The sequence below is a fragment of the Ursus americanus genome, chromosome 26 (assembly GCF_024610735.1).
Source record: "Ursus americanus isolate L20-20 chromosome 26, mUrsAme1.1.p, whole genome shotgun sequence".
In the NCBI taxonomy this organism is placed as follows: domain Eukaryota; kingdom Metazoa; phylum Chordata; class Mammalia; order Carnivora; family Ursidae; genus Ursus; species Ursus americanus.
Window position 1 is genome coordinate 18,076,492 of NC_142152.1, and position 27,104 is coordinate 18,103,595.

The 27,104-nt window shown below is 49.7% G+C and overlaps 1 protein-coding gene across 8 annotated transcripts in view; it reads right to left on the bottom strand.

The window, feature by feature from the left end:
• The window catches only part of DPF3 (double PHD fingers 3), a 247,751-nt gene that overhangs the window by 72,998 nt on the left and 147,649 nt on the right, over positions 1–27,104 (bottom strand). For all 8 annotated transcript variants that reach the window (XR_015721812.1, XM_087856090.1, XM_087856094.1 and 5 more), the window contains 2 exons: positions 21,490–21,568; positions 2,026–2,163 (listed from right to left, as the gene is read on the bottom strand). Coding sequence is in view for 7 of the 8 variants with exons in the window: in XM_087856090.1 (XP_087712216.1) it covers positions 2,026–2,163; positions 21,490–21,568 (217 nt within the window). In the remaining variant the exon portion in view is untranslated. The remainder of the gene's footprint in view (positions 1–2,025; positions 2,164–21,489; positions 21,569–27,104) is intronic.

Genomic DNA, 27,104 nt, shown 5'->3' on the forward strand with positions numbered 1-27,104 from the left:
GGAGATCCTGGCAGACAGAGGGAAATAGGCCAGTACGCACCCCAGAAGTCAACAGCCAGCAGGTGCGGGGGTGGGGGAGCTGGCAGGGATGCCTATGGAGGAGATCTCCTTGATCCACTTCGGGCCTGCAGTGTACCTGGGGGACCACGAAGAACCTTCCTCTGCTGTGGCCATCACCGTGCACACACACAAAAGAGACACAGACAAAAGAGAAGCATTCCAAACCCTATTGCGTGAGTAAAGCACCGCAACACAGGGACCAAATGGCTTGACATTTGAGAAGAGATGTAAAGAAGATAAGCCAGCACTGGGGGGAGTGGGAAATAATACCAAGTTAACAAATACTTCAGAGACAGCAACCGTGGCTAATAAATACTTTCCAGATAGCAACCCAAATCAAAAGAGATCATTCTCGGCCTCCTTTGCCGGAAAAAACAATAGGTACGCCTAGGCCACTTAGATCAGAGAAGGGATAAGAGGAGAAACAAGGAGACGCAAATGTCGGCTACCCCGTACATTTTCCTTTCTGAAAGACTGGACCAAGGGAACCTCTCCCCAGGGAGGAGAGAGAGAGAGTGAGCTTGGTATGACTCAGAAGCTGGCAAGGGGAGGCGGGCTAGCTCTGTCAGATACTCCTGCCCTGCTTCTCAGGTTCTGTCCGCATGACAAGAGCAGGTAAGGAAATAAGGGCCTGTCACATGAAAGGCTTGAACCCTGCAAGTGAGTAGGAATTAAAGAAGGTATATGGGATGACTTGGGTCCCCCCAAAAATGTGTTTTCTGAGGCCCCAACCCCCAGTGCCTCCGAACGTGACTCTCCGGGGACAGGGCCTTTAAAGAGGTGATTAAGTTACGGTGGGCCTAATTCAATCTGACTGGTATCCTTCTAAGAGGAAACCTGGACACACAGAGAGCCAGCAGGGGTACGTGATCACAGGGGGACCACCATGTGAAGAGGCAGCGAGAGGGGACACCGGCAAGTCAACGACAGAGGCCTCTGAGGGAACCCACCCGATGACACATTGGTCTGGGACTTGTGGCCTCCTGAAGAGCGAGAAAAGTAACTTCTGTCCTTGAAGCCACCCAGTCTGTGGCATTTTGTTACGGCAGTCTGAGCACACCAGTACAGAAGGCAATGTTACAAACAGAAAGGAGGGTGGGGTTAGGCAACACTGACACTAATCCCAAGAAAGGTCGGGGCCAAAGTATGTTAATTATTTCAAATATTTGATGAGTAGCCGATGGACATCTGTGGACTAAGCTGATGGGCTAAAATGCACAGGAGTCACCCTCAGATCCGAGAGTCTGGAAACTTCTAAAGGTCTGACCCCTTTAATTACATTGCATTGTTCACCTTCAGAACTCCTACCACAAAATCTTGTAACAAAATAAAAAATACATGGCCAGTCCACAATTATTCTTCACCTAATGATCTTAGAATGACCCACATCTTGAAACAAGCTCTGAAGACTCCATCATGCACCCAGATCATGCTTGCTGATAGAGTGTTCAAGTGAAAAGCATGGAGGCTCAAGGGCAGTATTTCTAAGGCAGGAGAGCCCTGAACCAAAATTGTGATCCCTGTAAGAGCCAAGGCAATAGCTCAAGAATATTCTACATCTCTTGGTGGCCACAGCGACATGTGAAATGTCCATGTGAACTGACATGCGCAAGGGCTATGCCCAAGTCAGGTTAGTACCTGTGAATGGAACTTCTGGAGCTGAGGGAAAAGAGGAACAGGTCCGGGCATTTGACAATAGCCAGGTAAGCATGTTTCCCTTCTGCCTTAACACTCACCTCCCTTCCTCTGGAAACAGAACTGGGGATGCCACCTGGCCCAGCTCACTCTAAGCCTGGGGTTCAGATGAGCCATGGGGCAGCTGGGACTGCGTTAAAAGTCCCAAGTCACCACGGGATGCTGAAACCACTCAGTGGGTTCCACCAAAGATGCCAGAGGTGAAAAGATCACTCTATCGCCCTGCCCACCCACTTCATCACTGCCCCAACCCAACAACTGGGAACTCACGTCTGTGGTTCTCATTTCTGTGGTTAGGCGGGGACCGGGTCTCCTGGTCTTGAGCCTCATCCCCCTCCTCGCTGGCCAGGTGAGTGTGAGCGTAGTGGTAGCTAAGTCCGGGCCGGTTCTTGTAGCGCTTGCCGCAGACTAGACAGGAACAGAGAAGAGGGGGAAAGGCAAAGATTAGCAACCTCTGCAGTCACTGCCCCCATTCTCCCGGGCAGTGACTCCCGTCCATCTGCCCCGGAGCTGTGTCTCCCACCCTCAGCACCCTTTACTCCACTGGACAGAACCAACACCACAGTAACAACACGGGCCCAGGTAAAGAAAAACCAGAAGAGTAAAGGATGGAAGTTGAACTATGTAAGAGCGCCATCATTTCCTATCTGTGAGACCATGGGCAAGTCATTTACCCTCTCTGTGCCTCAGTTTCTTCAGAGGGAAAATGGGAATGATGATAGTACTTAACTCATAGAGTTGCTGGGATGAGTTCATCGCTATGCAGAATACTTATAACAGTGCCGGGCACATGGTAAGGGTGCTGATTATTACAACTCTGAGGTCGAATAGCACTGCTGGTGCATCCAGTCCATCATCCCATGGCAGAGATGAGGCAAGTGAGGCCCGCAAGCCTAAGTGATTCGCCTAGGAGCACACAGCTAGTTGAGGCAGAGCCCCTGGAACCCAGACCCCCTGGATTCCCATGCAATGCTCCCTCCACCACGCAGTGGGTAACTCTGCATAAGCTGCACAAGCTTGATGCAGATAATATTTTTTGGATCACGCAGTGATTTCGTGCCAGAAAAACACATCCCACGTCTGCCATGAAAACCATGAAGCCAAGCCATCATTGGTAGATGTGGCAACCAAGAGCTTGTGCCCTTGATGCCCCAGGAAGCCTCTGATACCTGAAATCTAGGAAGGTGTCCTCACAAGCACGACCTCTCACACGGACAGTGTAAGACAAGGGCACCCAGTAACATAAATACGGCTTTGTTGGGGCACAGAAGAAGAAAGGGGCAGTTCCATTGGTTGCCTAGTACCTCAGAAGCAGAAGCCCAGCTAAATGGCTTAAGACTAGATCACTCCCACTTTTAATGAAGTTGGATTTAGTGGTTCACTGTTCAGAATGATACATGTGGCTAATTTTTCATCTTTATCAAACTTCCCTGTGTTCGAGTTTTATTACAGGAAAATCTGATCAGCCTTTCAGCATCTACTCGTATATGACTCCCCTTCAGTTTGTTGATATGGTGAATTATGTTGATTTCCTAATGTTTCTCCTTATTGAGCCATTCTTATATTCCCAGAATGCTCTCCGTTTGGTGAGAGCGCGTTATCCACTTGATAAACTTCTGCGTTCTATTTTCTAATCTTGCATTTTGGATCTATACCCAGACCTGAGATAGATCTAGAGTTTTTTACCTGTCTTTCACCATGTTTCGATTTTATGGTTATGCTGACTTCCAAAAATGAATTCAGGCATTTTGCTGTGTGTAACTGGACAAGATACATAGTCTCTCTGTGCCTGTTTTCTTATCCGGAAATGATGATAGTACTACTCACCTTGAAGGATTCTAGATAATATTTGTAAAGTATCTCACTCAGTACCCCCACGTAACAGATACTCAATAAACAACAGCGAGGGGCGAGGGCCTTCAGCTTCGCCTGCCACATCTTAAGTGCTGGGCCCTCCTGAAAGAGGGACTTTGACCCTGGCCTCAAACAATGAAATTTAGCAATTGGTTGGACTTTCTTAATAAGGTGAGAGTCTGAAATTCAAGCTGGTGACCTAGTGACTATAAATTCAAGTCCTGCAATTGGCTACTTACGTTCTCTCTCTTTCTCTCTGTTGTAAATATTTCAAAAAACAAAACGGCACTACACATCTCAATTCCATTTGACTCGGGAAATGGGACCTAAAGAGGCCCCAGAGGCGCACTCTGGGCCTGCTTGTGGCTTCTTCTATTTAACCTTTTCAATGATCTGAGGTCAAAAAACAGCAAATTGTGGGGTCATCGGCTATAAATCCACTTAGTAACCAAGTGTACTGTTGGTGAGGAATAAATGTTTATTAAAAATAAGGACAATACTATCAGCATTTCCATGAGGACGCCTCGGATGACTCTGGAGACTTCCCTACTACCAACTTCACAGTATTCCACTCGTGCCATTTTGTTGTGTCAATTACCACTGTCTTCCTTAATCACAGAATTTCAGGATCTTAATAGTCATGTGGTCTCACTTATCAAATTCTTTTATTCCCGTTCATGGGACATTTCTGTGGATCGGGGAATCCCGACCCATCCGAGCAGGCATTTCTTTGATCTCCTTGCATCATGTTACATCCATACTGGAGGACTTCTCTTAAGGACAGTTTCATACCAACTTCATCTTAATAACAACAATTCCACCCCTTCTGTTGTCGTGCACACATTACACCTTCAAAACATATTCATTGAAAAGCTGATGAATGAACACGGAAACACTTTGTGGGAAAGCCAGGAGACAGCGGAGGAGGGAAGCGTGGAGAATCTGATCCATCTATCCACATTAATCTCATACCAATAGGTCTTTAAACCTACAAAACCAAACCCAAGCAAAAAGCTTCCCGTATCTCCCTCCCCAACACCATAGAAAGTAATTATTTTTAGAGCAAATCCTTTTGCTAGAAAAGAGATTCTCGAAGAGTGGTCCCCAGACCAGCACCATCAGCATCGCCTGGGAAGTTGTTAGAGATGCACATTCTTGGTCTCCATCTCAGCTCTACTGAATCGGAAACTCTGGAGGTGGGGCCAGAACCCTCTGTTTTAACAAACCCTCCAGGTGATTCTCCTGCACACTACGGTCTAAGAACCATTCTGCCAGAAGAATGAATATATTTAGGCTTGACTCGGCCCACCCTGGTGCACCTGCTCTTTGGGATGGATGGAAGTGGCAGGTGGGGACAGCAAGACTTGTGATTGGTCATTAGAGGAAACAGACCAGACAGTACATGGAGGTCATGGAAACCAGACCTCTTAACCATCATCCCTATACACAGAACTACAGAGCTCTCCTGATGGAGCTGCATTTTTCACCACCTGTTTATACCATGTTACTCCTTCATCACCAGGTCTTCAAGAAAACACGTATTAAGCACCTCATATGTGCCCAGCCCTGTGGCATCGGAAGGACAAAGACAAGGGAGCCCCGTGCCCTCCCTCCAGGATCTCACATTCTGGCAGAGAAGACGTATGAGTCAACAAGCAAAGGGAGAGATGGAACAAACACACCAGTGCTCACATGCACCCAGGAAAGAGGAAGGGCTGACACACCCGCTTGAATGTGGAGGGAGGGCTTCCTGGAGGAGGTGGGTGAGCTGTGGCTTGCAGGGTAGCAGAACATCACCAAACAGACAAAGGAGGCAAAGGCATTCAGGCAGCAAAGCACATTGCGCCCAACTTTGGGGAACTGTAGGTAGGGGTGTGGCGCGAGGGAGCTAACAAGCAAGGAAGTCAGGCAGGACTTTGTCCTGGAAATGGGGAGCCGGGCGAGGACTGTAGCCTGAGGACCGACTTCATCAGATTTACATTTTAGAAAGCCCATTTAAGACTACAGCAAAGAAGATGGATTTGAAGGTGGCAAGTGGCTATTTTAATTTTCTATGTGTGAACAATGAGGATTTCAGGATGGGAAAGGGGTTACAGGAATCTGGTGGAAAGGGGCGGGTATAAGCAGCAAAGCGGAGCCTAGAAGGACAGTAACTTGACTCTCCTGGCTGTGCACCATCCAGCCCCTGTCTAGCTCCCCAGCCTCACCTGACACCACATTCTACCACCTTCTCTGCCCTTCCGCCCCATGGCCTTTCCACTCCATAAACATTTTTTTTTCTACCACAGAGACTTTGCACAAGCTCTTCCCTTGGCCTACAATTGTCCCCAGCCCCAGTTTGCCTAATTAATGCTTCATCATTCTTCATATGTCAGTTCAAATGTACTTCCCCAGGGAAGTCTCTCCAATCAAAATTAGGACCCCAGTTTGCTACCTTCCTACAACAAATCATGGATCACTACACGTGCCCCCCACCAGCAGCAAGCTCGGCAGGCCCTGTATGTTTGCACACTGCTGCATCCCCAGTGACCAGCACGGAGCAGATCGTGGCCGGCGCTCAATGTCAGTTAAGGGAAGCAACAAAAACACCCAGGTTCCTACGGGGCAATAGGTCAAAGGATGAGGAAGAAAACCAGATTTAAAGAAGGAAGAGAATGATCGGTCTGGGGTTGCCCAGCACACCCCGAGCTTAGGAAAGAGATGTGGATATGGGAGGTAGGCAGGGTGGCAGGGGGAGTTAGGGATATGGAGAGGAGGAGAGATTATGAAGAGAGAGAAGAAAGATGGACAGAGGATAGAACTCAGAGAACACCAGTATCTCAAGAATCTGGTGAAAAAAGAGATACTGGTCTGTTTTTTTAAAGTTTTTCAAGAAAGACTCATCTGGGAATGAGCAACATAAGCCAAAGAGGTAGGGTTTCCAAGTGTCCATCCCTAGATGAATGGATAAAGAAGATGTGGCATATATGAACAACAGACTATTACTCAGATATAAAAAAAAGAATGAAATCTTATCATTTGCAACAACATGGATGGATTTAGAGGGCATAATAAATGAAATAAGTCAGTCAGAGAAAGACAAATACCATACAATTTCACTCATATGCGGAATTTAAGAAACAAAACAGAAAGAACAAATTTAAAAAGAGACCAAAAAAACAAAAAAAAACAAAACAAAAACAAAAAACCAAACCAGACTCAAACACAGAGAACAACCTGATGGTTACCAGAGGGGAGGTGGGTGGGGGGAATGGAGATCAAGAGGACACATCGTGATGAGCGCTGCGTAACATATAGAATTGTGAAATCACTACATTGTACACCTGAAACTAATATTAAAGATATGTAAATTATGCTGGGATGTGACCGATACTGGAATTTTTTTTTTTTTAAAGAGGTAGGGTTTCCAGATGACAGAACCAAGGATAATGCCACTCACGGCCACTGTGAACAGTTATTGACCGTACCGAGTGCCAGACCTGTTCTCGTGCTTCAGGTCAATTTGCTCACAGCAACCCAAGTCCCCGTTTCACAGGTGAGAGGCCGGCAGAGCCAGGAGAATGTCAGATGCCTAAGAAGGGTCGAGAAAGATGGGGACGGGAAAGAGATCACTGGATTTGACAACCAGGAGACCACCTTCGTCAGAAAGCATCCACAACCTCATGGAGGACGAGACAAGACTTCAGAGGCCTAGGGTGTTCCCGGAAATGAGGAAGTGGTGAGGGGGCTGACAGACCACTCCTTCCTCCAGTGAGGCTGGGTGGGTGGGAGTGGGGGTCAGGCGGGACGAGTGGGGCTGGTTCTTTAACGAGGTACATCCCAGAGCAGGCTCACAGGCGAAAGGGAAGGAGGCGGGAGGGAGGGGAGTTTAAAAGGCACGGTTAGGAGGGATTGAAGATAATACAGCAAGATGCCTGACCCCAAAACGAAGCTTCTAACCCAAGTACCAGGCCTTTGAATGACTTCATCCCAGGGACAAAAGATTTCTAAGATTTATCTTGGTGGAATTGTATCTGGATCAGACTGCTACATTTTGATGGAAAGAAATGCCTTGGAAATCCTACTTGGACTGGATTGGAAGAAAAGGAAAACCCAGCACTACTTAATGCTATCTCCCTGCCACGCCGAACGCCAACGGACCAGCTTCATGGGCATGGGAGCCGTGCATTCAGACAGGGTCTGTGCTCAGAAGGGCCCCACACTTGGCTTAACGCTGTGCTGTCACCATCCTGAAATTCCTAATACATATTGAACAAAGGGCCCCTCGTTTTCATTTTGCACTGGGCCCCATAAATTGTGAATCTGGTCCTGGAGACCTGTTGGGGCTGGGGTCAGAGATCAGGGACTAAGTTACTCCACACAAACAACCTGACAGCCCCGACAGGACACAGGAACACAGGACCCAAGAAGCCCCGAGCTGGGAGTAAAATGACGCTCTGCGGTAACCCTGGACGTCTGGCCAGGGCATTTCAGTGCCACGCTTCCGAGAGACAGTTTCTCTGCAGCAGGCGAGTGGGTAGCTGGATCTGAACCGCTTGGACTCAAATCCCTGCCTAGTCTGCTACCGACTGCCTATGTGATCTGGGCTGAGTTGCTAAACCTCTCTGTGCCTCCACATCCCCTGTGGCAAATGGGGATAATCACAACAGCACATCTGCCTCTCGGTGTTGTGAAGACTCCTTGAAAGCAACATATTTTAAAAAGTGCCTGGCTGGTCGGAGGGGCAGCCATTGTCGGCCCCTATCAGCACCACAGCCATCAAAGCTCTTGGCAAAGGGAATACACCCAAAAGGGCAGGGGGGTAGCTTGTCACTTCTCCTCTGCAGTCGGGGGTGATGGAGTTGCAAGAAAGAGAGGGTGGGGAAAGTACACTCTGAAAATAAAGTCTTAGAACCATCTGCTATCCCTTTATCACGTCAGTAACCTCACTCTGGAATTATCTGTCGTGCAGAATCAGACCGAGCCCCAAGACTGCTGAAGCATTCAGAGAGGGCTGTGCCCCCATCCTGCCACCCCGGTCTCCATCCCCGGGGCCCGCTCCTCTGCATCCCAGCCCTGGGAAGCCATCACCCCGGGGACCGGTCAGCCCTGCCTCGGCATAGCCCGAGGCCCTTCTTTTCACCTTGGCCAGCATGCACCTGGATCTGTGTTGCTGGCACGGCGCTCGGAGGGGACCGGCTGTGACAGTGAGGAAGGTCCAGCTTGCCTTCCTCTCGCTCCTTCCCTGGGGCGGATCCATCTGTCAAGCTGCAGAAACCGTGCTTGCCCACTTCCCAACCCGGAGCAGGAGGCTCCAGGTAGCACCTCCTGCCTGGAGCTACGAATACCTTCAGTGTGGCCCCAGAGTATTGACAGCACCCCCTCCCTGCTCCAACCCTACCCCACTCGCTCCTTATCTGGGGGAGCAGGGGGGGCGGCGGAGGAGGGCGGAGAATCCGGGGCAGTTTGTGTGAACAAAAGCGGCTGGAGCAGACAGCAGAATCCTTCCTGCAGGGGAGAAGCAGCCGCCTTCCCCACTGATAACTTAATGACTCTGGCACATTTTCATCAGCCCAACTTGGAGCACGCAGTGGGTATCCGAGCCAGTGGTTTCCGAGAGACTGAAAGCAATTACGGGATGAACGTCCAACGACAAAGCCTGGGCCTTGGGAGTCACCGGGCCACATCTCATTCCCAGTTCTGCCCTGTGGCACTTTCATACAACCCGAGGACGCTATTTCCCTCTCTCTGCAGCCTCACTTCCTCATCTGTAAAATCGACCCAGCAGTGCCTGTCGTCTACCGAGGCCTCCAAAGCATCACACGTACAGACCATGAGGCAGGCACACGGTCCTATGCTGATTTTCACAGCAGCTCGTGAGATAAGGACTGTCATCGCCACTTGACAGATGAGGAAACTGAGTCTGAGGGCATTGAAGCGACTCCCTCCATGGCAGAGCCAGGATCTGAACTCAGGTCTGCCTGACTTTGAAGCACGGGACTGAAAGATGCATTATTCTCCACCTGACGCCCCTCCCAGTACCTGGGGCTGACCTCTATGGCCCCTCACCCTCTGCCTCTGATGGCGTTGGGCCAGTGGGAGGCACGGACAAGAGAATGGAGGGTGAGAAGAGGAGGATGGGGATTTGTGCCCTGCCCTCCCTGCTTGGGCAGCATGCTGGTGCAGGTACCACCCCACCCCCCGTCCTGGGCACCATGTATCCTACCCCTGCCCCTTGGCACTCGAGACAGAAGGACTCCCCCTCTCCCTATCAGCACTTCTATCCTGCCCACATCTCCTTACTCATCCTGTCATCCAACTCCCTCCCCTTCAGCCCTTCTGAGTAGAATCCTCTGTCCCAGTGGGCCCAGGGCAGATACAAAAGGAGGCCATTTTGACAAGGGAATCATACCCTACCAGACTGGGTCATAGACGTTTGGGGCTCCCACACCTTCCTGACTTCTCTCTGCAGAACCATGTGGGGGATGGAGGAACACCTACAACGAGTCGCCCAGGTAGGGAGAAGCCCCAAGTGAGAAAAGCCCTGCATGACTCAGCATGGGATAAAACTCAGGGGATACCTCAAAAAGCCACCAGGTCAGACTTGCAAATTCATGGTGCAGTATTAATCCCTACAACTATTTTAAATGCCAAGGCCTTACTCAAAGAGCCAATGATGGCTCCACTGAGCTCCAATGATGAGAGAAGTCCAGGTCCTACACTATATAGGCACCAAGAAGCTCCTCTCGGGTAAGTCTAGGTGGGCTCCTCCCCCCGGCCTGGAAGTCCAGAAGCCAAACACGTGGGTGGCCTTTGGGAGACCTGGGGTCTGGCCCTGGCTCTCCTACTAACCGGCTATGCACCCTTGGACAAATCCCATAATTTTTGGGGCCTTGGTTTCCACATCTGTAAAATAGGACAGTTGAATCAGATGATCTCGAAGTCCTTTGATTCTAGCACTTCGTCATTCTCTGTTTCCTCTGGGCTTTCTGAGGCCCGTATGCCTCTTGAAGCAGTTAGTCCCTGGACTCTGACAGAAAACCAGTGTAGGCTCCCAGCGTTAGGATCCACCCAGGGCTGCCTACGTCCCTCTCCCCTCCCCCCCACCAAGCCAGGTCTGCAGCTGCCTTCCTGTGGCTTCATTTCTTCTCCCAGGACACACTTGGTGCTTATTTTAAACTGAATTCCTCCGGATAGAAGGACAGGGGGATGGAATAAGGGTGGGATGTAACATCCTGATTTTTCAAAGCCACATTCCTTGGGGCCTGGCACTGACCCATGTATTAGGAATGAGCCCAGAGACAGGATCTATCAAATGCCAGCAATCCACAAGTCCTGTGTCTTCATTGAGGGAGGGCATTCTGCTTATTTTAGGAATTTGCTGTATATGAATATGACTCCGGTTTTTAAAAAAACAGGAAGAACAGAGATAAGCAACAAGCCTTTCATTTCTAAATACTATATAACCCGATTTCGGATCCCCAGCAGAGAATGCAGAAACTCCGAAAACCAAAGCATTAAATGTGTTAGTGGGACTCTTTCCTGCCCTGCTGAGAAGCAGGGTAGCAGAACTCTGTTCAACTCTGGGATCTGCCTTCCTGGGTCAGCTCATTGGCTGTGTGACCTTGAGCAAGTTACTTAGTCGCTCCAAACCTCGGTTTCCTGGTCTGGAAAATGGGGCTGATAATAGTTCACAGCTCACACGGGTGTTAGGAGAACTGAATGAGCTCGTCCTTGTCCAGTGCTCAGCACAGTGACAGGCACACAGCAGACACTCAACATCAGCTGTGCTTGCCAGCTTCTCTGCTTCCTGACGACTCCAGCAGCCCACGCACAGAATAGAACCAGGGACCAAACTCAGGTGCGAAATACATACTTTCCTGACTTGGCATAGAAAAAAATAAATATTTATTGAGCGCAACTATGAACCCAGACAGTGAGCTAATTGTTCTGCACATGGTCTCATTTAACCCTCTTGGAAACGCTCTAAGGTTAATCTTATTGTCCTCACTTGACACAAAAAGAAAGCAAAGCTCAGAAAGGTTTGGGGATCTGCCCAAGGTCACAGCCAGGAAGTGATGTAGCAAAGATTCAAATCCTGGACTTCTGACTTGAGAACCGTCTTCTGGAGTCCCCTTGCAGAGACCGTTATCTTCATCTGGTGTGTCCTACGCTAACAAACACGGCCTTAATCTACTTCAGGGGCAAAACAGAATTCTTTTTTTAATCATACATTAAAAATTATTTAAATAATAAATATAGATGTCAATATTTCTGGGGAAAATGAACCAAAAAAAGGTAAAAAAAAAAAAAATTAGACATATTACCGTAAAGTATGGCAGCCCCCAGACCTGGAAATCCGGCTAGAGTGCTCTCCCTCAGGATCTCCGGGCGAGTATCTGCCATAAATGCTGCCTCAGATGCAGACCGGGCTTTATTCCTGAGTCCCGACTGACCCGGCCTTTCCCTGAGGTAAACCCCCATCTACCGACAGCATCCGCGTAAGTGCCTCACTTCCTTTGGGAAACCAGATGTCCATTAGTAGGTGGTAAACATTCCTGCTTGGATGTCCTGCTAGTTGCACACACTCCTATGTCAAAGTTTCATCATTCTCCAAAATTACCTCCTCCTCTAGAATATTCCAGTTAAGCCTCCCTCATGTCTCCACAACCCAAGCTCAAGACTTCAAGAGTCATCGCCGCTCCTCCCTCTCGCTTGGACCCCATATCCTGTTCTGCAGGGTTTTCACTCATAAAGTCTCTCCTGTCGGCCCCGTCTACTTTGTCCCTGCTGTCATCACCATCCAGACTTCACGTCTTCTCCTACCTCCTTCTCAGCCTTTGGGCTGCAGGCTCTCTGCCCTGAACACACCTTTCCAGAATGTGTCTGGGATCATCATTTCACCACTGACATTGCAGGCCAACCGCTAAGCAAATCAGCCCGGCATTCCCAGTACCCTTGTCCAACTCTGTACCCCCCAATCTTCCTACCTCAATGCTCTTCTCTGGCCGAGCTGGTCTCTCTCTTGTCCTGCTACGTGCAGCCCACACTCATCCACATTTTGGGAGCAAGCTCTGTGCTGGGGCTGGGATGCAAGGTGAATGTAGCATACTTCCTGCCCTCACAGTCCGGCCTGATGAACAGACAGACTGCTGTCTTCCAATGTGACAGGTGGTGGCCTACACAAAGGTATATGCAAGGTAAGGCAGATTCCAGGTAAAGGTGAGTGACAGGAGAGGTGGTGCAGGGGAGGGAGGGGGGCACTGCTGACTGGGATCAAATCCTGGCTCCGCCATTTTTTTTGCTGTGTGACTTCAGGAAAGCTAATTAACCCCTCTTCTCCCAGTTTCCTTATCTGTAGGATGGAGATGATCATACCATCTGTCTTATGGCACTTCTGTGAGGGTTAAAGAATTAATATAGATAAAGCCCATAGAACATTCCAAGCCCATAAGATAAGTGAATGAACTTCTGCTATTACTACTATTACCCCACTTACCCGCCACCACCAACTCCCTCACATACCCCTCCACCCCTGGAGAATGAAGTCAATTCAATACATACTGAAGGTCTGCTTGGCCTCCTAGGGAAGCACCCTCTGACCCACCAGCTCCTACCCCCCCTGACCACTCCCTCCCCTGAATCAGGACCGTGCTCTCTATCTACTCAATGAAATATGCCTGGCGGGGTGTTATCTCTGTGATATCGGCCTTATCTTTCCAACTCTATTGGAGATAGAGGAAATCCGGGACAGGTGAAGGAGGAAGAAACATTCATTAAGCACGTCCCAGGTGCACACGTTTTTATATACATTATCACGCGCGCCTTTCCCAACCATGCATCATCACTGCTCCATACCTGAGGACATGGAGCAACCCAGCAGCAAAATGATTTTTTCAAAAATGGCCGAGATAACAAGCTAACAAGCGGCAGAACCACAATCTGACCTCAGCTTTTTCTCACTCCAAAGTCAGCACACGTCCCTCTTCACCCAGCTGGCTCTCTCACCTGGGCGGCACTGACCTTGCTGCCTACTTCCCTTACCCCCCACGGCGACTTGAAGTAAGAGACATCAAAGGCTGTGCACCAGGCCCTTTGACCTCGCAATTCCACTCCTAGGAAATCATGCACGCAGTATGCAAAGATACAGCTGCAATATTGTTTACAATAGTGAACAAACTTTAAACTGCCAAAACGTCCAACAAGTGGAACACAGCTTGAGCAAACTGGGGCGTGCCCACATGATGGAACACCACAGAGCCCTCAAATGTCAGAAACATGTCTTTACTGACCTGGAATGATGCTTCCCATGTGCTGCTGAGGGGGGCGGTTAAAATGGTCTATGCCATGGTATGCATACGTGCGTGTCTCTCTGTGTGTGTGTGTGTGTGTGTGCGCGTGTGCGTGTGTGTGTAGAGAGAGAGACAGAGACAGAGCAGAGACAGAATCCTCAAATGCTATTCAAAACCAAAACGGAAGCTATCTCTCAGGAGTAAGATTATGGGTGATTTTTCTTTTTTCCTTTATGCTTATCTGTAATTTCTGATTTTTCTGCAATGAATATGTTACTATTTCCATAGAAATTAAAAAAAAAAAAACCGCTACACATGTTCATATCTACCCTGTTATCGGTCATCCACATCTTGGGAGGAATTATTTGCCACGAAGTTTACGTTAAGGAACAGCTAGCTGAGAACCAGCTCTGACTGGAGGACAAAATAAGTCAAGAGGGCACGGGTTACAGCTCAGAAAAGGCAAACCAAGTCCTTGAGAGCACCAGAGGTGAGGGCCAGCCAGGGGAGAGGGGACGGCAGGCAGCAGGAGCAGAGGAAGGAGAGAGATGGAGGTGTGAGGGGAGCAGGGAGAGACTGCAGCTTCTCTTCAGCCCTGCCTGTGGCCAGTCCTGCTGGGATGCTGTGCAACCTGTGTCCGCGACAGGATGGCATTTAAATATTTAAACAGACCCAGCTTTGCCGTAACAAATGCACTCAATCTCCAGGGATCAATCCCATGCCACAGGCCCTGCTCCACAAATCAAGTTTCTGGGGCATGGAGCCTTTCCCACCCTCCCCCGCCGCACCCCATGCAAGGACCTGCAAGATAATAGCACGGACAACTGAGTGATGAGTCCGGCTTCCCTTCAGTGACAAGGGCAGCCAGCCTGAAGGCCGCATTATTGGCTTTTCCACTGCAGCTCGAAGCTAAAAGCACATGAGCCTTAGAGAATGCGGGGCCTTAATGCCCTCAAAAAAAAATATTTTTTAATAAGACCGCAATAGTCATCTGATTCTCCCTGTACACTCAGGTATGGGGGAATCCAGAGTAATTTTAGGAAGTTGAGGTAAAGCAGATTTTCTGAGACTAGCTTGGGTGCGAGCAGTGTCTGTCCCGTACGCCAGTCTGCCCACGGCCCCTCTCGGCCTGCAACAAGGCTGTCCGACATCTTGTCTCCACAGAGAAGAGCCTCATTGTTAAGCCACTGCCCAGGAAGAAAGGAGCCCATGGTGTGAGGAAGGGGTGCTGATGGGGGAGGTCGAGACACTCAAGAAAGGAGCCCCCTCCTTGACGAATCAGGAAAGTGACATCATAGCCCCTGAAGGGTAGAACCAGGACCAGACCCCCAGACTCTTTGCTTTTCGTGCCATACCCTTCTCCCTCCAGGATTCCACCATCAAGAAGAGCAGGAAGGAACCCCAAACCCTATTCTGACACTGCCCCAATTGGACATAGTTATACCCCCCACTGAATTTCTAGAAGGGAGGCAACAATGAAGTGGCCGGGTTTTCAGTCACGGGCTACACAAAAATACATGCCTGTGGGGTGAGGGTGGGGGAGAACAGAGTTTTACTGATATGGAGGCTGAGTTGAGAGCACCCACTCCTGATGTGTGAATACCCGACATGACTCAGAGGTGAGTCATGCTCCCGGGAGGGCTTTGATCATGTCTATTTGCCTTTTGTCACTAATCCACCCTAATGCCCCAGTTTGGGGGGGGGGGAGGTAATTTTAATAGATTTAAATTTAAAAGGCTTAAAAGTATATAATCTATTCCATCCCACTGACTCCAGCTTGGCAGCCTGACGCCTAGAAGCCATCTGTTAACAGTGGACATGGCTTCACCTCATAAATGAGATGTATGTGATCGTTAATTCTCTTCTGGTTTTTTTAGAGACAGGGAGAGGGGTTGGGTGGAGGGGCAGAGGGACAGGAGAGAGAGAATCCTAAGCAGGCTCCATGCCCAGCACAGGGCCGACTCGGGGCTCGATCTCACGATCCTGAGATCATGACCTGAGCCAAAATCAAGAGTCGGACACTCAACCAACTGAGTCGTTCAGGCACCCCATTAATTCACTTTTAAAGATTTATTTATTTATTTGGGGCGGGGGACGGGCAGAGGGAGAGAGAGAGAATCTTAAGCAGGCCCCATGCTGAGTGCAGAGCCCGACGCGGGGCTCCATCTCATGACCCTGAGATCATGACCTGAGCCAAAACTAAGAGTCAGACGCTCAACCAGCTGCGCCACCCAGGTGCCCCTAATTCACTTTAAAAACATGTTTTTTCTTCAACTCGCAGGTGAGCCAACTCCAGGGTAGGAGGGCATATTTCACCTGCAGAATGTGTGGACAAGTCCCTTCACCTCTCTGCACCTCAGTTTCTTCATATTAAAGAGAGGTCAATCGTCCCTGCCTCTCAAGGTGGTTGTGAGGAGTTAGAGAGACGACGTGCGTAACGGGCTGAGCACTGGGCTCTGCACACTGGAGGCACCACGAGCAGCATCATCACCGTGATCAGAAAACACTGGGAACAAAAGACAAGCGTTGGCAAGGCTGTGGAGAAGCACAACCCTTGTATACCGCTGGTGAGAATGCAAAACGGTGCAGCTGCTCTGCAAAATAGTATGAAGGTTCCTCAAAAAAACAAACATAGAACTACCACAGGATCCAGCCATCTCACTTCTGGGTATTTGTCCAAAAGAATCGAAGTCAGGATCTCAAAGAAACATTAGCACTCCCATGTTCATTGCAGCACTATTCGCAATCGCCAAGATGGGGAAACAACCTAACTGTCCGTTAACAGATGAACTGATAACCCAAATTTGGTAGATACATACAATGGAATATTCTGAAACTTTTAAAAAGGAATCCTTCGACATGCAACAACACGAATGAATCTCAAGGACGTTATGCTGGGTGAAATAAGCCAGTCCCAGCAAAACAAACACTGCCTGATTCCACTTCCATGAGGTATCCCAAATAGTCTACTTCATGGCATCGGAGAGTGGAATGGTGGTTGCCGGAGGCTGGTGGAGAAGGGGAGTGAGGAAATCGCTAGCCAGTGGGCATAAAGTTTCAGTCGAGCGAGATGAATAAGCCTTACAGACCTTCTGCACAACACTGTGCCTATATTCAGCAATACGGATCGTACACTAAAACATTTATTAAGAAGGTAGATGTTATATATTCTTTCCAGAGCAAAATAAACTTAAAGTTAATTTTTTTTTTTTTTTAATTTTAAAGAAAACACTGGGAATGGGCACCTGGGTGGCTCCATCGGTTAAATGTCTGCCCTCGGCTCAGGTCATGATCCTGGGGTCCCTGGATTGAGCCCTACTCAGCGGGGAGCCTGCTTCTCCCTCTCCCTCTGCCCCTCTCCCCTGTTCGCACTCTCTCACTCTCTGTCTCAATTAAATTTTTAAAAAATCTTTAAAAAAAAAAAAAAAGGAAGAAAAGGAAAAAACTGGGAAGGGAAAAAAAAAACTTCACGACTCACTTTCATTGTGCTCAGCGAAGGGGTACGTGGGGGCTTTGCTCCTCCCTGAATGGCTGCTGCTTAGAGACACAATGTTCTCCCTTTCTCCCCCCTGAATATCACCCCATCACCACCATCTTCTCTCCTATGACACTTCTTGAGCAAAGACAAAGGCAAAGTGGGTCTCATCCAGAGTCAGTCCCAGGGATGCTAATAGACAATTCAGGGTTGGAAACAGTTGGAAAGAGAAGAGATAAACATTTAGAATGATTTTTGAAACATCCCAGTAGCCCGACCCAAGGACTGCTTTCATATGTCTGTCTCCAGTTATCATCGCACCTCTACAAGGGGGCTAATGATACTGTTAGAATTTAAAGCTATTAAGTAAATTAAGGCCAAGTGCTGGATTGCTGAGCTTTATAGGGGACTCCTGAGTTTTAGAACAATCCTGGAAAAAAAAAAACAGAAAAGGAAAGACTCTAAAGAGACCAACTAAAACAGTGAAGCAAGCCTATGGCAGTTGGCGTGGAGAATTCCTGAAGACTCTAGAACTTCCAGATGCCAAGGCAAGGAATAATAAAATAAAACAGTCAGAGGCCAGAAGCCTTCGAATTTGAATGTAGACCAGTCACTCTCAAAAGTATTCAGAAGTGTTCCCTGAGGAGCTCTCAAAAAATGCAGGTTCCTGGGCCTGCTCCTCATGGTTCTGATGCAGGAGGTCTGGTGTGAGGTCCGGGAATCACATTTTCATAAGCACCTCAGCTCTCTCTGTGCACACAGCCCAGGTCCACACTTTGACAAACACTGACGAACTTCCGCACAAAGTCACACTCAGTTGCTCTGTTTGTGGGTAACGAACACTTTTCTTTGGCAAAAGATTGAAACGGAAGAAACAGAACTTTTATCCTTAAGTTTGGTAAATGTTCAGGACAGTTAATAGGGATTGGTTCCTTGCTGGAAAATGAAGTATTCATGTACACACCCACCACAGATTGGGTAAAAAAATAATGTTCAGATGATTGAGTATTTCTCTGAGATGGAATAAATTCGGTGGCTGAGTGAAACTATCTATCACCTGAAGTTAGCCCCTAAGATAATATTTCAACCACCCATCTTGAAAGGGATGCTTGGACCGAGAACACAATAGGACTACTACAACAGGAACATAAACCTCTGAAAGATAGCTGTTACTACTCCACATATAAACCCAGAAAGGGGGGGCGGCGTACAAGGTGGCCTAACATTTTCATCAATAACTCGAAAGATGGAGTGGGGATTATGCAAATCAAACCATAGACAACACAAAAACGGCCGGGATTGCAAATCTGCAGAGGATGAAATTCAACTACGGGGCAATGTCTTTAAATTTGCCTTTATTGAATCTTGTATATTGAAGTCACATATTATTGTATCTCTTTATTGAGACTCAATAGGGCTAAATGCAGAGTGATTTATGGAAGAAGGAATAATCAAATGCATTAAGTAGAAAAGAGCACGCACCTGGCGAGGCATGGGGTCAGGACAGGCACTGCATGGGAAGTCGTGGGCATGGGGCACAGTGCAATGGGCGGGCCAAGTACTTCTGTTCTCTACAGATACAGGCTGTTATTAAGAGCCAATGTGTAAAATAAACAAGGAAATGTGTCTGTTACTCTCAGAGCTACTTGGCCTTGGTGTTACTTCCAGTGGGAGTGCTGAGCTGAAATGTAAACCTGGAAGGGAATTTAGAGGTTATGGGATGTGGCCCTAGATAAACCAAGAATACAAGGGGACGTGACAAGGGCTTCCAGAATAGACAAAATGCTCAATGTGCCTATTTGTTGGGAAAAGATATGCAAAAGATAAGGGGGCCTGTAGGAGAAAAAAAAAATTTAGCTCCTATTAAGGAAAAACAATCATTCAGAGCACAGTTGGAATCATGGAAGAAAGGGTAGCTTATGGTAACACCATCCCTGGGGACACTCAAGGAGGTGACCAGACACCTCCCTACTTAGGATACATTAGAGATTATTAAAAGCATTCCTTGCTCAGTTCGAGGGTGGAGGGTGGGCCTCATGACCTCTCCAAAGGTCATCCCTATCCCAAAGGATCACATGTCTGAAGGGCACCAGATAAAAATAAAATCTATTAATCACCAAGCTGCCACACAATTTCTTTCGAGAGCCAGAAGACAGAAGGGCAATCTATGGTGGACCTTGGTCCCCTGAGGGAGGAGAAGGGAGGCAGCGGTTGCGTGGGCAGAGCCAAGGAATCAGCCGCCGAGACTTCCAGAAAGCCAACATCAGACCTTCGTGCAGGCCTCCCGAGCATCACAGGATAAACAGAAGGAGGAAGAGACCATGGGGACAGGAACAGGAAAAGAGCGAATGGTCTTGAGAGCCCCTAATCACAGCCACAGGAGCGGAGGGAGGGGGGCGAGCGTGATGCAAGCACTTGGCGCAGAAAGAGGGCAGCCAGGCAAGAGAGGGACACCCACAGAGGATGCTCCATGGAGGTGACGGGTGAGGAGGCAGACGGCAGACAAAGGAGTGAAGAGAGGAACTGAGAGGTGGGTGAAGATGGGCACGTGGGGTGTGTCTGGGAATATATGGGATTATTGGCTGCGAATCCCATGAAAACTGAAGAGATGGTGCAAAAAGTAATCCTACTAGCTATGGGAGCAGAAAATCACATCACAAAAATAAAGCTTTTTAAAAGAGGAATCGAATGGCAATGCCCTAGTCCCAAAGCAGCTATTGGCATTCTTGAGGGGTGGGCTTTTCCAGCCCAACACAGCTGGAAAGTCTGCTCCTTGGGGGTCATAAGGACCCTTCCCAGCCCAGAACCAGTCCCCAGAGGGCTCGCATGCTAGGGCGAACAAAACAGACACCCTTCCGGGACGCAAGACCCAGGCCAAAGCAGGCAAGGCCTGACGTCACCAGGAGACACCGGACCCCATGCCCTGCTCCCTCCTCATCCTGGAACAGAACCACTGTGGGATGGAGATGTTACCTGCAAGAGTTGTCTCATGAATGCCGTCTGCACGGTGTATTAAACAGCCAAATGGGGGTCATGGAGTTTGAGTTCTTCTAGCAAAATGTTCTCCAACCAGCTGTCACCCCACGGGGCACAGAACAACTTTTTGAAATCAAAAGAGGCCAGTGAAGAGGGAGGAAAAGGGCACCACCCCGATGTGCTCCCTGAACCCCATCTCCCCCACTTGCCCTCTACTTCCACAGACACTGCAGACACTGCCAGATGCTAGTGGAAGGAACCACCGTGCCAGGGCCCTGCCTGAGCCACCTCGAGGCCCTCCTGCCTGGCCCAGCTCTGCGTCCTCGGAGGGGAGAAGACACAAGGGGAAGACGGTCGGGGAGTGTGGTTTCTCAGGCGGTCCCTGCTGTGGAATGAGCAGATGGCGCCCCACACAGTGAGAGGTCACTAGGGCAAGGATTTTAAACCCACCACCCAACACTCTGGTAGGTGAGAAAGACAACAGTGTTTGAGAGCTGATAGCAATCCTCTGAAAGCTGAAGGTTTCGGGAGGCACACCCCCTGGCCCTGCTCCCTGCCCCACTCTCCAGCTCCTCCCCTCCCCAGCTCGGTCTGCACCCCCTACACCCAGGAGCCAGGCAGTCCTTGTCAAGAGAGGCCTGTGAAGCAAGCAAGAAGCCTGGCAATGGATCGAGGGCCATTTATTGAGCTAAGTCGTCGTCAGGGAAAGATTCATAACTTGCCCTACCTGGGACAGGAGAGAGAGAGAAGGAAATGAAAGGGAAACATGAAAAGCCAAAGGAGCCAAGTACCTTTGTCGGCGGATTTTGAGTTATGCATTTGTTTGTAACTCTCTGAAACAGAGAAAGAAATAGAGGATGAATCTTCAGGAGACAGAGAAAGAGAGAGAGAAAGAGCGTCAGAAGAAAGCCACCGAGCAGGCACTGCCAGAGACAGGAGCCGGGCACCAAAGGCAGGAGGCCTCCTGGGTGGGCGAGTGGCGGCGGCGGCAGCCAAAGGAGGTGGTGCCTTCGCGGAGGGGGCAGGCGTGCAAGCTGGGATGCAGGCCCAAGAGGAGGAGCCAGGGAGCCTGAGGCTGGGGGTGCCACAGCCAGGGAAGCATCGGGACGGGGCTGCTGAGCAGGGGCGGGGCAGGAAGGTGGCACCTGCTGTACTTACTGTCACAGACGTAAGGTTTGTCATGGTCTTCCTGAGAGGCAGCGTCATGCCTCCTCCTGCCGCCTGCAGAGCCACGGGCCTGGGGAGACAAGGAACGAGGACGCTTGTCATGGTGGTGGTCACGGCTCCTGAGCACTACTCTGTGAGGCCCCGAGCACTTCACCGACATCTCTTCATCCGGTCTTCCTCACAGCCTTGGAACCAATACCAACCCCATTTCACAGGCCAGGAAACCGAGGCCCAGAGAGGTCAGGTAACTTGCCCCAGAGCACTCAGCTACTCACCCACATCACCTCATTAAACGTTCACAACTCCAAGAGAGCTACTACTATTATCTCCATTTTACAGATCAGGAGACTGAGGCAACCGCAGGTTAAGTAGCTTGCCCAGGGTCACTCTGCTACTAAGTGCGGAGCCAGGGCGTAAACGCACAGCAGCCGGACTGCAAAGCCTGCATCTCCCCAATCCCTGCACTCTGTGGTTGCCCACGGGGACCTCCTCCTCTGGCTGCTTAGCCTTCCGGCTTCATTGACCCCACGTGGAGATGCCCACCCCGCTCCCCTCAGCTGACCGGATGATGGCAGACCAGAGCAGGTAGTGTGCCTGCAGTCATCAGCCCGGGCTCTCGCCCCAGGCTCACACTGTCCCCTTCAAGTCTCTCAAGGGCCAGCCAGGCCTGGCATCCGGTCTAGGGCATGAGCCCTGGCATGGCAGGGAGCCCCCCTCACCCCTCTCCCTGGCTCCTCCTGGGGGCGAGCTTCAGCGGAGGCCTCCCTGTGTGACCTGCCTCAGGTCAGTGACAAAGGCCTTCACACCTCACGGTGTCCTGGGGCCGACTCCTGATCCCACCACCCCGCATGCATCTCCAGAAAGGGCCGGCATAACCGGGGTGGGGTTGGGGTGAATTCTACCTCCAAGGATGAGGAGAGCAGCCAGAGAGGGGGCTGGCAGCTCTGCAGCCCCGGGACAGTGGCTACAAGAACGCAGCAAGGTTTATTTTTAAACCTTCGTAAGTCCCACATGGTCACGTGTCTAGCACCCTGGCCTCCTCCAGGTCATTCTCTGGTAATGAGTAGCAGTAAACTCCCAGCCAGGGAAAGGGCCTGCTGCGGTGTTTGGGGACAGAGAAGGAGCCACAGCAGATGAGAAATAAAACATGGCAGCCACCCGGGGTGTTGGGGAAACGCGGCAGTCCCAGGGGCTGGGCCTGGACAAGTGGCCCTGGGGACTTCAGGGCCAAAAGGCCTGCGATGCTCTCTCTCTCACACACACACACACGCACACGCACATGCACACCCACACTCACTGGGGATTTCACAGGGGAAAGGCCTGTACCCCAGGCCTGCGATGCTCACACGCTCTCACAAAACACGCACTCTTCACAATCAACACCACCTGCCAAGCTACCACCTCCTCAGCTTGTCTCTCTCCAAAACAAGTTACAAAATTCCACCTCACTCCTTCCCTCCCGCCCACCGCTTTGCCTCTCTGCCTCCCCCCCCCCCCGCCCCGCCCTCATCACTCAGAGTTGGCCCGAAGGGGGAGCTGTGAGGTGCTGCGGCCACCCGCAGGCACTGACAGGCCTTCCCACCTGCCCCACGACGGGAGGGCGGTCACCCTCAGCTGCCCTCGCCCCCCACGCCCCCATGGTGAAGCCAGGGACAGCGTGACGTGTGCAGCCCGCAGCCCTGTCACAGCAGCCTGCAGCAGGTGAAAGCAAGTCAAGCAGAATGACAGCCAACGGCAGACACGGGGAAGGGGCTCTGAGAGACTAAAAATACCGCCTGGGATAAGAGGAGGAGACACAGGCCCTGGAAGCACGCACTCCTAGGGGAGCCGCCAGCGGAAGGGGGAGGGCCCCCCTGAGAGCCAGGGTTGGATTTCACCCTTGCAGGGCTGACCAGCACCGGCACTTCCACACTCTCCCTGCACCTTGGTTTCCTCAACTGCAGAATGGGCACACGCAAGGGCCTCTTCCTGCGGCAGTAGCACTCCTGAAGTCTCCGGGAATCGCTCAGACTTGCAAACTCAGAATCCCGCTAGTTTGCTCAGATGTCCCCTCCTCAGGGAAGCCCTCCTTCACCAACCTAGATCCACGCATAGCCTCTCCATCATTCTCTTTCCCCTGCCCAGCTTTATTTTGGTCCCCGCTCTCAGCATGGTCTGACATTACGTTATACATGTTGCTGGTGTACTTGTCGAACTTCTGTCTCCCCAACAAGCGGTGGAGAACGGCTACTTGGCCCACACTATATTCAGAACCTGATACAGGGCCTGCCACTTAATTAAGATACACTTAATAAACCTCGGCTGAATCTATTGGTCCGTCAGTCGGTCAGCAAGTCAGTCATCTTTGGTTCTTCTCCTTCATTCTTTATATCCAAGTGCTGTTGTTTCTTCCTTCAAAGGCCATCTTAGGCTTTGCGTTTCCCTTCTGTTCCGCATTTTAATCCAGGAGCTCATCCGTTGACCCTGAGCTGCTCGAAGAACCCACCAGCTGGGGGTCTACCTCCGCACTGCCCTTCCCAATCCACCCTGCATGACTCCCAGATCAATTAGACAAATGGAGTGAAGGATAGAACCCATGGTCATTCACTCATTCAGTCATTGCCGTCTAAAACCCACTGACACATCCAACAGCAACCTAGTGCCAATCCCATCACTTTCCCCTCATGCTCATGCCATGACCCCTGTCATGGACCAGCCTCTCCTCGGCCAACCACACTGGTCCATGCTTTAGCCCCACGAACATCCCACTCCTCCAGGAACTTTCCTCTTGCCAGATTGAGGAGTAAAAAGATGATCAGCTTTAAAGTCGGACAGGCATAGGTTTAAACACCAGCCACGTGTCTGTAGACAAATTACTTGTCTGAGTTTTCATTTTCTCAACTGTAAAATGGGCACAGCAACACCTTTAGTGCAGAGTTGCTGAGAGGGTCTGTGCTAAGTGTGTGAAACCACAGGGGACAGCGCCACATCCACAGGAAGTGCTCAATAAATTACTTCCCCTTCTTGCCCAAGCTGATCTCTTCTCTCTCCTCTGAACTTTTATTGCATTTGGTTAGTGCACAGGCAGAAGCCTGCTGTTTTCTAATTGTATCATGGCCATTCGCATTTTCTCCTCAATTTAATCCCAAGGTCCTTAAGAGCAAAGATGGCGTTTCATACTTTATTATACACCCAACACTTAGATCTATGTTGGGCACATAGCATCCAAGGCTCTTTCACACGTGTTAGTTCAGTTCATTTCTACCATACACCATGAGTTACAGAAAGTAATACGACTCCCATTTGGCACTTGATGAGACCAGCTCTAAGGAGGTTTGTGACTTGTCCACAGTCACAGAGTCAATAGAAGGAGCAGGACCTAGGTTTCCAGACTCTATTCTGTAAAACTTGGAAGCTGACTGTCCAAAAGAAACCAGTCCCCCTCTCTGAGAATTGCCCACCCCACTCCACTCACTCCTCCCTACCCCACCTCCTATTCAGGCACTGGTGCGCCGGGACAGCCTTGATCGTATCATGTGGCCCAGCCCCACTGGCCACAGTTGATTGGCTGGCTCAAAAGTGGTCACATGACGTAGGCTGACCCAATCAGATTCTACCTCCAAAGCACTTGGAGTTGGGGCAATGACTCCAGTGAGTATAGGCCCTTGAACTGGGAACACATCAATACAGGAGTTATGGAGCCAAGAGCACAGAGAAGCAGGAAACACGGTCTTTTGATAGAAAAATAAAGAAGAAAGAAGTAGAGGCCACAAGCTGCCTAGGTTCCTTATTCTTTCCCAGTCCTAAGTCCCTGCCATTTTTCTTGTCCTTCCTGAGGGTCGAATCTTCAAAGATGGTACATATTTGGGGCAATGACCCAGCAGCTTTTCAAATACTCCCCATTTTTGCTGAAGTGTTTAGTTTCTTGCAATTAAAAGACCCTTGACTCGGACAGGCTCAGAGAGCTAGTTCCTCCATAGGAGTTGTTCTCAAGTAATGGTTCAGGGATCCCTGGGGATCCTTGAGACTGTTTCAGGGTGTCTGCAAAACAGTACCAAATAGTTCTAGAATGTTACTCGAAAATTTACAATCTCATTCTCCCACAAGTGCACAGTGGAGTTTTCCAGAGGCTACCTGACATAATGATGTCATCATCACTCTGTGTGCTGGTGTATTACGAAGATTAACATTTTTTTTCTGCTTTAATTTCTAATATGGTAAGTATCACTAGTTATAACCCACTAGAACTATTGCTTTGGGGAGGGAGGGCTCTTAGTAATTTTTAGTAGAGAATTCCTGAGATCAAAAAAAAGCCCCTGAGAGCCATAGCTCACCATCCTTGCTATTTAAAATATGGCCCTCAGACCAGCAGCGCCGGCATCCCGTGGGAGCTAGTTAACCAGACAAACTCTCAGTACCCCCCACCCCCCAAACCCACTGCACCAGAATCTGCACGTTAACAAGACCGCTGCATGCTTCGTGGGCACGTTACAGTTTGCGTCACAGGCCATCAATAAATAGCTACTGATTGATTGATTGACTGATTGATAATGCTCACATGGGTGACTTTCAGGAATTTCATGAATTTTAAAGAGCTTGGACTTCTTGGGCTGAAGTTAGCATAGACACAATTATTAATTTTTGGGTGTGAATTGCCCTCACTCCTCAGGGTACGACCATCGTCAAAACTCCAAGAGTTGTTCCCTTTGCACCCTCCGAATGATGTCTAGCCTTTATTAAGCACCCAGAACCGGCTGGGTATTATTACTCCCATTTTCATGATGAAAAACTGAGGCCCAGGGTACTTCTATAATTTGATCAAGATGATGAGGTTACGTAATTCACCCAAAGTCTAGTAAATAGTGGAGCTGGGATTTGAATTCACGGTTCAAACAAGGCAGAGGCTGTTCTTGGATTCACTACCTTACCCCTGGCCTCCTCAATGAGTACACAAAGCACTTGGGGGTCTTGTCAAAGTGCAGACTCTAATTTGGTCCATCGAGGGTGGAGTCCAGGGTCCTGCGTGTCTGACAAGCTCCCAGGTGATCCTAATCCCCGGTCCAGGGGCCACACATGGAGGTGCCACCTGTCAGTCCTGACAACAGAAATGCTCTCCGGGAACTAGCAGCAGCCTGAACACACCCCTTAAAAGGGTAGCTCCATTGAGGCTGTGGGTGAAGCAGCTTCACACTTGTATTCCAGCACAGGCAGGCTCACTCACACCCTTCTAGGTCATCCCATGGTTCCCACCATGGCTGACATGTCCACAGTGGCACTACACAACATAGAGCCCTTCAGCTGGCCCTTGGCCAGCATCGGGTAGGCCCTGAGCTAGTCTAAGCCCCGTCCAGCTCCCTCACTGTGTTCAGATCTTCTCTCAACTCCTACAAAGTTGAAATCTATTTTCTTTCTTTCCCAAGACTCAGTCATTCATTCAACAAGCTGGTCTCTAGCCACATGATGGGCACTGGGCCAGGCATGACTCCAGGACAAAAGCACAGACCTGTGTTCGAATCCTGACTTCTTCTTTACTAGGTTAGGTGACCTTGAGCAAGTTACATAATCTCTCTGGGAGTAATAATACCAAAGTATGGGAATGAAACCAGAAGTGCTGGCCAATAGGAATA